Consider the following 13,998-nt stretch of genomic DNA (forward strand, 5'->3'; position numbering starts at 1 on the left):
GGCAAGTTTTTGTACATTTCTAGGTCATTTGGTTTCTTTTCTACTGACTGTAAAATTTTTCCTTTGTCAGAAGAGAGCCAATTGTTGATCCATACGTTTGTAAAATGAGATTTTACTGAAGCAAAAGCACTGGATAGAGATATCACTTGAAGAGGTCTTGGTTGCAAATATGTTGCCTGTTTTGCAATATTATCGACTTTCTCGTTTCCAGGTATACCACAATGATTAGGTGTCAATTGAAATGTTATTTCCCTTTGGAGTTCTTTTAGTTTACGTAATTGTTTCTAAACTGGAATAATTCTATGTGCATATAGGTTTGGTACATATTTAATTATATTAAATATAGCCCCCTTGGAGTCGTTAAGTATGCAAATAGATTTTTCAGAAATTTGAGTAACACACTGAAGAGCAGCATCAATAGCTAGCAATTCAGTGTCAAGGCTGGAGGAGGATGAACATGGTATGAAATAACTTTCTTGATATTTTGGAATATAATACCCTGCTCCTTATGTCCCATTATTAGGATTTAGAGATTCATCTGTATCAATTTGAAGGTGATCCTTATATGTGCTGCAGAGTAGTTCCATGGCATCTAACTTAAGAATGTATGGAGGATCATTTTTGGAATGATTTCCTGGAATTTGTATGCTATGTTCTGGAATCACCCATTTCCATGGAGGAATTTCGTTCACAACTGGAGTTTTAGCAATGAGTGTGTCTGTGATATAGATTGGTATTTCCTCTTTTTTTATTTTATAGAAATTACACAGGATATCATCTGACAGTTTGAAGAACATCTGAGATCTGGATGAGGCTTGCAATTTTAAATGTATTTTTAGATCCTTTTGTAATACATAGTGTCTGATTGATTGAATATTACATCGTATATAAGCATTATAAAACAGACGCATTGTCGTGATATCTGATACCCATTTCCTATTAGCTATGATTTTCAAGAGATTTAATCGTGGTAGACGCTGCGAAGCAACATTGGGTAAATGTGTTTTCCATAAAAGTTTTTCATCAAAAATTAATCCTAGGATCTTAGGAGTTGGATTGTACTGAATTTCTTGTTTATTCAAATAAATTTTGCATATGAATGCATAGAAACTTCACCCAATCAGCCGTTTCATGTCTTTTAACAATTTATTAAACTTGTTCCGTGCACTTAAAACTTGAGAAAAATAAGTATGTAAAATCATATGAAGGATGGGCAGAGAGGAGAAAAATTTTTCTCTGGCACCGGGACTCGAACTTGGGTTTTCAGCTCTACGTGCTGACGCTTTATCCACTAAGCCACACAGGATTCCAGTTCCGATGCCGGATTGAATCCTCTCAGGTTAAGTTCCACCTCTTACTTTCCCTTTAACGGTCAACCCTCAAGGAAAGCAGAAATGGATTGGATCGAATCATATAGCATGGGTTGTAATTGAATCAGATGTGATGATGTTGGATCGTATCACTAATGATGTGATAAGATTGAATGAGTTTGGATTGAACTGGTTCGAATGAAAACTGTATGGGATAACATGTGGTCAACTGGGAAGGAATGAGTTGAGATCAAATGGAATAGGATACGATGATATGAGTTAGACTGAATTTTAAGCATCTAACAAAAGCAAGTACATTTTTTTTATTTCCAATCTGCTCAAAAAACTTGTATGTATTACTTCCATGTCCGTGCAACACACATCTTAATATTTTTCCTGGAATACTAAATATTTGTTAACATTTTCCTACTGTCTAAAAAACACACACACACATACCACCATTAAATCCAGACATTTGAGATCTGCAGGGCATGCAGCACGTATGGGCAAATCCAGAAATGCATATAGAGTGTTAGTTGGGAGGCTGGAGGAAAAAAGACCTTTGAGGAGGCCGAGACGTAGATGGAAAGATTTGAGGGAAGTGGGATATGATGGTAGAGACTGGATTAATCTTGCTCAGGATAGGGACCAATGGCGGGCTTATGTGAGGGCGGCAATGAACCTCTGGGTTCCTTAAAAGCCAGTAAGTAAGTACATACAACCACGATCCATCTACTCCTTCATAATGAATGGATCTATGGTCCACTGATAGACAATAAATTGCAGATACTGATAAACATCTATGAGAAACATTTTATCGCCATGAAACCCTCTCAGATTTACTGTGGTTTGAATAGATATTTATGATTTAAAAATGAACATAATAAACACTAGACTTGGCATAGAAAACTAAGAAACATATCAAATGAGTTTGTAAAGGCATATATACTTCCAAATAATGAAAGTGAAATAGATTTATATCTTGAAAACGCTACATGTCCACTTTCCTCATTTTATAAATTCTTAGGTTATGGTGCTACAAATTCTAATGACACTTCAAAGTCTGTTGTAACGGATCTCTTATTACAAAGAAGCTGTTACATTCAGTGATTCTGAAGCAGCTATTACTGCTGTAACGACCAATTTGTTACCTAAAAGTGAAAAAAATTACTAACTGTTGGTAAATTATACACTATCTAATGAAGGTCAACAAAAGTTTGATTTTGCAATGGGTACCAGCACACTGGATTATCTGATAATAAGAAGGAAAGTAAATATCTCACAAAATCCAGTATCAACTTTATCATTTCCAACAGTTAAAAGAATAATCAACTCAAAACATCAAGATATAATACAGTAAAATTTCATTTATACGTTTCTCACTTAGCCTATATATATTTTTTCTGAAGTCCTTACACTTTCCACGTTAGATTACTTCAGTTGCACCATTTTTACATTTATACGATATTTACGCCATCGAATATCATATGCACACCAATTTTTTTTATCCTAAAAGTAACTGGCTAATATTATAAGCATCTGTACTAAAAACCACTCAAAATTAAGGTTATGTTACCAAGACAGGTTATAAAGACACTACCTTACATACATCACATACCACATCCTCATTTGCAGTATTAGGATTGAAACTTCCAGTCAATAGGTCTGGGTTGGTGTTAAAACAATGAATGACAATGCTACTCTTTCATCAGTAATTATTGGTAAATTCTTTTGGTTGAATTAAAGACGCGCATTTAAGTTGTATTCGTAAAATCTCACAATAAAAGAAAAATGTGAATCAGTCATTCTAGTAGTTAAAAATATTATTCTTACTGGAGACTGTTGTCAAAAATGGACAAGAAATTACAAATGAAAAGTACACAAAAGACGAGAAAACAAGAACACCAAGTAGCCGTAACATAAATACAGCGTTAATTTTAATTTATTCGAATCTGAGTGTTTGGCTGCGAATATAATACGCACCCCAGTTTTCAAGACGACATTCTATCAAAAAAAAAAAAGAGAGATGCGTATTATAATCACGTAAATATGGTACGATATGTGTTCTTTGCTAAGATGTGACCAGTTTTGAAATTCCTGGAAATTCTTCTCTCTGCATGTGGTAGCTTCAATAAATCGGTTATGCACCAGTAGGAGAATCAATTCACATAGGGGAGAACTTTGTACAGAGGGAAGAAAATGGAACATTTCAAACAATGAGAATCCAGGTCCAAAGCTGTGATCTCACTGAGTGCAACTATCCTAACACCCCTTCAAATTGAAAATATTTGACAGTAGGTCCAACATGATATGACGAGAAGGTTGGTGATTTACTTTTTTGTAAAATAACCACATGTTATTAATTAGTAATATTGTTTCAGACGTAATTAAATGACATTTCATTTATACGTTTTTTCTCACTTAGAGGCCACGTTTCTTTTCTTCAGATCCACATAAAAACTGACATGACACTGACTAAAGCATGTTCATAAAGCATGTGTTCGATTTATTTGGAACGTCCGTAGATCTGACCGTATCTCACCTTCACTAAATATGCTGTCCTGAGTCCTTCTCAAAGAGCGAAGACCTATTCACTGTCTCACGTTACTCTTCAATATTCTTCAGAACTCTAACCCTAGCTATTTAGCTTCTCATTTTCAACATATGTCTCATATTACGCTCACAACACCATATCACACTCTCTATTCCTACACACAGAACATCCTCCTACTCTTCATCTTTCACCGTCTCTGTAGCTCAACTCTGGAACTCTCTACCACAGTATGTCAGAGACTGTCGAACATTATCTAGTTTCAAAAATTGACTACAATTGCACTTTTCCAATTCATATTACCTTCAATTATATGGCCTTTTCTCTGCGATAGTTTTGTAAATAAAATATTTTTCTTCCTTATTTTGTTCACCAACACTGAACTCTCTTGTTCACCAGATGAATTTATTATCATAGCCTTTTTATTGCGATTTTTATTTAAATTTAGTTTTTTTTTCTTTCGTCTTATTACATTCCATTTGTTGTATTCTTTCTTACATTTTTCCTGTTAACTATTAGTTCTAATTGAGTTTCTTATAGTATATTCCAGTCTTTAGATCTGTATTTCACTTTTTCCATTAATCTGATATTATTTTCATGTTGTAGTGTCAACTCCTATTATGTTATTATTTTCTGTAATATGTTAGTACAGTACAATCCCTCTTAACCTGCACCAAAGGGACCAGGCTAGTTCCGGATACGAGATTTTGCCAGATAATTTAATAAATACTGGTATATATAAAAATTTCGCATTTCATGGTGCCAAATGTTGAAACTGCATCCATATGAAGCTTATTTCTCTATAACTTGCTCATAACCGATTAAACATAAAGACTGTGTGGATTTTCCTTACTAAAACATATCACACAACACAAATAATGTCCATACCTATGGAGTAACGGTCAGTGCGTCTAGCCGCAAAACCAGGTGGTCCGGGTTCGCTTTCCGGTCGGGGCAAGTTACCTGGTTGAGGTTTTTTCTGGGGTTTTCCCTCAACCCAATATGAGCAAATGCTGGGTAACTTTCGGTGTTGGACCCCAGACTCATTTCACCGGCATTATCACCTTCATCTCATTCAGACGCTAAATAACCTAAGATGTTGATAAAGCGTCGTAAAATAACCTACTAAAATAAAATAAAATAAACACAAATAATACACTAATTCTAGGTTAGAATGTTCACTGAAAATTAAAGTTCATGTGAACTTCCTAATGTGGCAACACTGACGGCCCGAACTTAACTAAATAAACATAAAAACTGTGTGGATTTTACGATGAAAGAGTAATGGAATGGAGAAAAACTCTCTCCGGCGCCGGGATTTGAACCCGGGTTTTCAGCTCTACCAGCTGACGCTTTATCCACTAAGCCACACCGGATTCCACCCCGGCGTCGGAAGAATCGTCTCAGTTTTAAGTTCCAACTCTTAGGTTCCCTCTAGTGGCCGCCCTCTGCACTACGTCATAGATATCTATGAACCTACGACTGAAGTCCACATATGTACTTCGGTACATTAAAATAATATATATGATATGCGTAAATCACTTCGTGATTTAAGAAGGCGCTTATTCCGTCGGATCCCGGCCAACTAGTCACTCATTACGAGTGCACCTCAGCACATGTGTGGACTTCAGTCCTACGTTCATAGACATCTATGACGTAGTGCAGAGGGCGGCCACTAGAGGGAACCTAAGAGTTGGAACTTAAACTGAGACGATTCTTCCGACGCCGGGGTGGAATTCGGTGTGGCTTAGTGGATAAAGCATCAGCACGTAGAGCTGAAAACCCGGGTTCAAATCCCGGCGCCGGAGAGAGTTTTTCTCCTTTCCATTACTCTTTCATCGCATGATGACGCAGAATATCTGCATGGAAATATCATATGTACTTCGGTACATTAAAATAATATATATGTGTGGATTTTGCTTATTAAAACACATCACACAACACAAATAATACACTAATATTAGGTTCGAAAATTCACTGAAAACGAAAGTGCGTGCAAACTTCCTAATGTGGCAAAACTGACTGCCCAGACTGTGGCAATGTGGCAGACTAAAACTTTTTCTTTTTTGCCCAGCCAAATGTGTCGTTGTTTTGCTATTGCCGGTCATGTGGGTGCCAGTTACGAGGGGTTTTACTGTTCCACTTTTTGTTAAATTTCACTGCTTCATCTACTTTGTGATCTGGTAGAGTGCAAGAGAATGTCATATGGCCTTAACTCTACTAAAAACGTATAAATGAAGTTTGACTGTACACCTATCATACCATTTCTAAGAAATATCAACTACAGTAATAAAAGATGGGAGTATCTCAATGTACAACAAAACGTAATTCCTCAGTATCCAAGGAAAAGTGCAGTTGCATCCTTTCGATTACCCATAGAACATGACTGTTTGTCAAAACACTAGAACAGAATTGGAATTATTTCCTTACTATTTTGTCTATTGTGCAATCTTCAGGAAGAAAATGATCAGAATCACCTTCAACGATGTCCAGCTCTTTCCTCTACACCCACTGTGTGCGAGAAATGTTAATGGCTGTATTGCCAAGAATTTGCATTACTTAAAAACAACCATTCCGGAAGTTAACAAATGTAAATACCTCGGAATAACATTTAGCAGCGATCTCGGCTGGGGGGAACACGTTACAGACACAGCAGGAAAAGCATGGAGAGTGTTACACTTTGTGATGAGGGTACTAAGAAAAGGTTCTGATAAATCCAAAGAGATTGCATATAAATCACTAGTACGTCCAGTAATGGAATATGGTGCTGCATGTTGGGATCCTTACAGATTAGAACATATTAAGACACTGGAAAAGATTAAAAAACGGGCTCTTAAGTGTTGTCGGAAAAATTCAACATTAAAATGGGACACACTCACGGACAGGAGAACGCGAATTCGATTATGCGCATTGTTCAAAACATACAGAGGTGAGCCTGCCTGGAGAGAAATAAAAAATAGGTTGCAGCCGCCAAATTACTCTTGAAGGAACGACCACTCATATAAATTGAGGGAAAGAAGGCAGAGGACGGACACTGGAAAGTTTTCTTTTCTCAATCGTACTATCAGGGACTGGAATGCTTTACCTGCAGACTTACTAAAGGCTTTACCAACAACCAAAAATGTATTTAAAAATAGGCTTAAGGACCTTACTAATAGACGGTAATTATACACAGTACTTAAAGGGTGTAAATGATATGTTGTTATTGAAGTGTTGTATCAGTGAAGAATTATGTTGTGTCAGTGAAGTGTGTTGTATCAGTGAAGAAGTATGTCGTGCCAGTGAAGTGTGCTGTGTAAGTGAAACGTGTTCCTGTCAGTGAAGCTGTATAGGTTATAGTGGCAGTGCAAAGTATTTGAACAGTGAAATGTTTTTGAAGTGTTAGTGAAATCAGGATAGAATCAGTGAAATGTGTCGTAGTTCCAGTGCAGTGAGTGAGTTGACAGCGAAATGAGTGTAATGTTGAAAGGTACTTGTGCAGATATGAACATATACTCGTGGGTTTTAGTTCGATCTTAGTTTTAAGATACAAATTAGAATATTTCAAATATTATTTTAAGTGATCGTTTCATTTAATTTAGTATATTCCCTGTTGTTGTTGTTATTATTATTATTATTATTATTATTAATTATTAGTATTATCATTAATTGTATCTTTAATTAATAAGCAGGGAAAGGATTTATATGTAAATACATATTTACTTATAAAGCTAATATAATTTATATTTTGCATTATCTTTATGTTTCACAATGTGTAGGGTTGAAAAATCCTACTTTTATTTTCCATATTTTTCCATATTTTAGAGTTTAGTACATATTTTCGTTAATTTCCATATATTTTCCATATTTCATATAAAACAGTCCATATTATATTAGGTTTAACAATAAAACAAAACAAAATTCCATTAACTTTTAAAAATACATTTCAACAATAGAGATTTAAACACATGTTCAGTAATCCCTTTAACATCAGAGTTATTTGAAAATTAGCAGTCCTATCAACAATGGGAAAGTAAGTTACAAAACTGTATTAATTTAATTTAAAATTTTTAACAGACTTCAGTTGTGCAGCTCAACAGTTAAATGCCAGTCAGAGTACACATAGGTTCAGTTTTGTAAATCATACTATAAAGACGGTAAATATGCCAAAAGTACGTCATTCAGTCAATTTAAAATCAAAACTAACAAGTTACATTTCAGAATTTAAAGAAGATGGTTTATCAACTGACAATAAAATATTATTTTGTAATTTGTGTCAGTGTGCAGTATCATCTACACAAAAGTTCCTGGTGCAACAACACATTACAACTAGTAAACATCAGGCCAACAAACAACTAAATTCCAAGCAGAGACAATTGTTTTTAACACAACCAACAACATCGAATGTAAGATCTGAGTTTAACATCGACCTGTGCCGTTCTCTCATCTCTGCTGATATTCCTCTCTACAAACTAAAGAATAAGGTCTTCAGGGAATTCCTTGAAAAATATACTCAACATACAATCCCGGATGAGTCAACACTTAGGAAGACGTATGCTCCATCCATCTACGATGAGACAATACAGAAGATAAGAGATGAAATTAAAGATAGTTCAATTTGGGTTTCCATTGATGAGACTCCCGACAAAGAAGGTAGACTTGTTGGTAATGTAGTTATCGGTTTGTTAAGTGAACAATATTCTGAACGAATTCTTTTACATTGTGATGTTCTAGAAAAGTGCAATAACAAAACTATAGTTAAACTGTTCAACGAAGCTATGGGTATCCTGTGGCCAAAGGGTATTATGTACGATAATGTGTTATTCTTTATTAGCGATGCTGCCCCTTATATGGTCAAAGCTGGACAAGCATTATCTGTTGTATATCCTAAATTGACTCATTTTACTTGTGTGGCGCATGCATTTCATCGTGTGGCAGAAGTGGTCAGAGACAATTTCCCTAAAGTAGATTTGTTGATTTCATCAGTGAAAAAAGTATTTCTCAAAGCTCCCAGTAGAGTTAACGTGTTGAAAGAAATGTACCCTGAAATTCCATTGCCACCAAAGCCAATTTTAACTAGATGGGGTACATGGCTAGAAGCAGTTGAATATTATGCCGAACATATAGACTCTATTAACAATGTTCTCCTTGCATTGGACTCTGAAGATGCAGTCTCAATTGATACTGCGAAAACAGTTACCTGTGACATAAGTGTGAAGAATGACTTAGCTCACATTCAGCATACATTTTCATGCATCATAAAAACGCTCAAAAGTCTCCAAAATAGGCACCTTTCACTATCTGAAAGTTTTGAAATTATAAATAGTACTGTGGAACAACTGAATCGTGGTAGAGGTAAAGTTGCAGATGCAGTAAGAGCTAAGGTGGACACTGTACTTTCAAAAAACCCTGGATATGAAGAACTACAAAAGGTTGTTGCTGTGATGAGTGGTGAATCAACAGTGAAGATTAACTTGGACTTATCCCCAGCAGACATTGTGAAATTGAATTATGTACCAGTTACTTCTTGTGACGTCGAACGCTCTTTTAGTCAGTATAAATCTATCCTCAGAGACAATAGAAGAAGATTCACTTTTCAGCACTTGAAAGAAATGTTTGTAACCTATTGTTATGGTAACAGACAATAAAAATTGTGTTTTGTTGAAACTACATTGGAAGATAAGGTACGCCCATTATATTTTTTGTTTAGTTTGATTAAAATGTACCAATATTTAACGTACATAGTCATTTTTTTATAATTTTAAGTCCATATTTAATTCCATATTTTGGTAAAAATCCATATTTAATTCCATATTTTGGTAAAAATAACTACATATATATTTACATATTTCATATATTTTTAGTCCATATAAATCCGTTCCCTGTTAATAAGTTTATTACTGTCATTATTGAGTGTAATTAGTTACCACTGCCACCGGGTATATACCCATTGCAGTGTGAATACATACATACATACATACAATATATTTATAGCGTTTGTGCCGAGGTGTGAATAAGAATGTGATCATTGAAAGTCTTGGAATCCTTAAATTTCTTGCCGCAGACGTGGCATTTGAATCTGTTCTGCTCCGAATGGGTGAGCATATGAACTTTGACATTGCCTAACAACTTAAACCTCTTTAAACAAATATCACATTTAAAAGGCCTCTCATCTTTGTGAAATAATTCGTGTTTCTGAACATACTTGCCTACTGCAAATCTTTTGTCGCAGAACCTGCATTTAAACTGCTTCTCGACTGAGTGCGTCAGTTCGTGTGCGCGCATATTATAGCCATGAGCGATAATTTTATTGCAAATCTTGCATTTCAAAAGTGCCTCTGTTAAGTGGGTGTTTCTGTGTACTTCGAGAGAAAGTGGTAGAGTGAAGGTTATGCCGCAGATCTCACACTTCAAGTCTGCTGGGTCATCTCTTGGGGCACAATCTTGCTGCTTCTGATCTTCTAGCGATTGTGTTGGTTCCACGTTGCTGGTGTGTTCCCAAGCGTCATGTTCTTCGATCTTCACGTCCTCGTCACAGTGTTGCTGTATAAACCTGTAAATTAATCAAATAGTCTATGACAGAGGGATCAAGTCTAGTATCAATCCCCTCATCCAACGAAATTAAAAACGGTTAATGTGACCATATGCGGAGTTAAATACTTGAATAATTCTCTATGAATCCTTTTCTGGCCTTAGAGAAAATTTCTCATTATTTTCATTCTATTTAAGGGGAGAGGATAGTATTTTTTGATGAAAAATGAGTAAATTAAAAAAAAAAATCTTTAAAATACTCTGTGATATGTGTGGAATGCATAGCATAACATTTTGTGGATATTTGTGCCCTTATCGGATGTTGAGTCGCCATTTTTAAACTTCCCGCGTTATGGATTTTTAAATCACTCACCCACTTTTACTGTTGTTCCCGGTAAATTAAATTTTCAAAAAATTTTGTTTCTTTAAAATATCCTTTGATATGTGTGGAATGCATAGCATAATATTTTGTGGGTATTTGTGCCCTTATCGGATGTTGAAACGTCATTTTTAAACTTCCAGCGCTATGGATTTTTAAATCACACGCCCACTTTTATCGGTTTCCAGTAACTTCATTTTCTTTGCTACACTGCCAGACAAAAATGGCTATAACTTCTGAACTATTAAAGATACATGCATGAAATTTAGAACACACATTCTTTAGACTACTAGGAAACTTTTCTCTGCAACAGAATTTTGTTAATTGATTTCATTTAAAAAATACGTTCGTTTGTTTGCAAGAAAGGAAATCAGAAAATTGTTATTAAATTTTAATTGTTTATTTTACAAACGTAGGGACTAATATCAAAATTCTGTTATAGACAGTTTGTAGAACATGCTCTTGCAAATACATTGCATATAACTGTTTGAATCTATCTTTAAAAAAACGTTTAGATATATCGGTTTTAGTACAATCCTGCATTGGGCATATTTTCTTCAAATCTGGGCCCCCAAATATATATATATTTTTTTTCAAAACATTTTTATTTGGTTGAGTTACCACAGCAATGAGTTCTCTACATAAAAAAATTAATATTTTACACTAAATAGGAAAAATGTTTTAAAAAATACCATCCTCTCCCCTTAAGAAATCAGGTTGGGGTTACCAAACTGACTCCTCCTTTTGCATTTTCAAATATGTTGGCCTCCCCTTATCATAATAAGAACCCTAAGTTTAACTATACTCAGTTTACCCATGGACGAGGAAATCTGGGCATAATGCGTAGTAGTCTAGTAAAACAGGTTTATAGTTCTTATAAAATCAAAATATCCCAACCTTAGGTTAGTGTATATCTTAGAACGGAAAGTAGAGGTTAGGTAGTCACAAAAAAATTTCAATTCCACTTAACAAGATAAAAAATATTCAGCCAAATTTAAGTTCTTGATAAGGCTTATTTTGTAAATTTAAAATATCTTCCATTAAGGTTGGTTATTTGGTTATTTAACGACGCTGTATCAACTACGAGGTTATTTAGCATCAATGAGATTGGTATTTGGCGAATGAGGCCGAGGATTCGCCACAGATTACCTGGCATTCACCTTACGGTTGGAAAAACCTCGGAAAAACCAGTCATAAAAACCGTGCGCTACCCTTGGCAAGTTAAACATTACCTTCAGATTGTGTGGGGTTGGTGATAATTAAAGTCCAGTGTTGGTCACATTTCACATAAACTATAAACTTCAATGTGCACATAATTATGTGTGCGTTTTGTAAGGAATATTCGCAAATACGATCATATTACCCTCATCCCTGAAGCAATGGGTTTGTTGAACTAGACGAAAAAAGTTCTGAAGAAGGTCAATAACAGACCGAAACATGTTAACCAGGTACGATAGAATTTAACACGAGAAAAACATATAATAGATATTCCAAAAAGAAGAAATTTACATTCACTCCTCCTTCTCTTGGAAATCTTGTACTCCTCTATTCCTTCGTACCTGTCGTCTCGCTTCACTTTTTTAATTTTATTTAATATAAATGAAAAAAATATATATATACAGTATATATATGAATTTGTCACAAAAGTAACTTATTTTATAATAAATTTCTAAAGAACACGCTAATATGAATTTCAGAGCATGCATCATGTTCGTTTCCTTCTATGTTATCATCTTCCTCTTCCAATCCAAACCGCATGATGGCATCTTCCGGCATTTTGCAGAGAAACAAATTTCAAGAAATTTCAAGCGCAATAATTAACAATAGATCCCTATTAGAAACAACAACAACAACCAAATTTCTTGGCTTAAAAATCGATAATGTGTTAAATTGAGAGCCTGCTCAACATCTCAGTCAATCCTACTAGCTTGCTGTACCACCAACATTCTTCGCATAGCTGTCATATTGCTGACAGCACCATCTTTTCCATGTATAATTCCTGTTAATTTTTTCTATTGGCTGGCTAGGTCACGAGGTATGTTAGAAAACAATACCATTCCTCGCACCTCCTCATACTCATCCTCTTTCACAATACCTCTGCCAAGACTCTGGAATTCGTTACCCGCTAGCATCAAGGATTGTCGAAACAAAATTCAATTCAAACACAAACTTACTAGACACTTGGTCAGCAATTAAGACTGATTCAGACATTGCTTCTTGTAAATAGTTCTTTCATTTTAGCATAAAACATTGAAATATCAGGTAATTTCATCCTTGTATAATTATGCTACATTTTAATTTGTACTTCAGTAAGAAAAATCTTTCGTTATTCTTAACTTCTAGGCCTACAATAGATTGTCTAGCCTTTATTAATCAGGTAACCCTTTAGTACTTCGATTTTCATATTGTAATTGTAAATTTAATATTAGATCTGAATGTAATTATAGTTTTAATGTGTATTCTTAATATTTTAGTTGTAATCCCTTAGCAGAAGGGAAGAGAAGACCTGATGGCCTTATCTCTGCCAGGTTAAATAAATATATACTAAATACCAGTACTAAATGCATGCTGAAGTTGTCGACAGAAGCAGAGAGTGCAGTTACATACCTTCGTATCTCTTGTGTACCTCATCATATATATATATATATATATATATATATATATATATATATATATATATATATATGCGGGTAATAGTCGGTCCACACAATAAATTACTATTATTATTATTATTATTATTATTATTATTATTATTATTATTATTATTATTATTATTATTGTAGATACGAGATGGAACAGATCAGTCTTATAACTCTGAGGAAGACAATGGACTATTTTCTAGATAGACTGGGATATTTATTTATTCTGTGTTTAATTTCCTCCCGAGTATCATTTATATTTGTTACTGTTGCTCCCAGATATTTCAACTTCTCCACCCCTTCAAAAGATAAATTTCCAATTTTTATATTTCCATTTCGTACAATATTCTGGTCACGAGACATAATTATATACTTTGTCTTTTCGGGATTTACTTCCAAACCTATTTCTTTACTTGCTTCCAGTAAAATTGCCGTGTTTTCCCTAATCGTATGTGGATTTTCTCCTAACATATTCACGTCATCCGCATAGACAAGCAGCTGATGTAACCCATTCAATTCCAAACCCTCTCTGTTATCCTGGACTTTCCTAATGGCATACTCTAGAGCAAAGTTAAAAAGTAAAGGTGATAGTGCATCTCCTTGCTTTAG

The 13,998-nt window shown here is 34.7% G+C and overlaps 1 protein-coding gene across 4 annotated transcripts in view; it reads right to left on the reverse strand.

Moving 5' to 3' along the window:
• Positions 1-1,618: 1,618 nt before the first annotated feature.
• LOC138692035 (zinc finger and BTB domain-containing protein 49-like) overlaps positions 1,619-13,998 on the reverse strand; it is a 61,598-nt gene continuing 49,218 nt past the window's right edge. For all 4 annotated transcript variants that reach the window (XM_069814861.1, XM_069814857.1, XM_069814858.1 and 1 more), the window contains exon 5: positions 1,619-10,393. In XM_069814861.1, coding sequence (XP_069670962.1) covers positions 9,829-10,393 — 565 coding nt within the window. In that variant the 3' untranslated portion in view covers positions 1,619-9,828. The remainder of the gene's footprint in view (positions 10,394-13,998) is intronic.

This window comes from Periplaneta americana, chromosome 16 (genome assembly GCF_040183065.1).
Source record: "Periplaneta americana isolate PAMFEO1 chromosome 16, P.americana_PAMFEO1_priV1, whole genome shotgun sequence".
NCBI lineage: Eukaryota > Metazoa > Arthropoda > Insecta > Blattodea > Blattidae > Periplaneta > Periplaneta americana.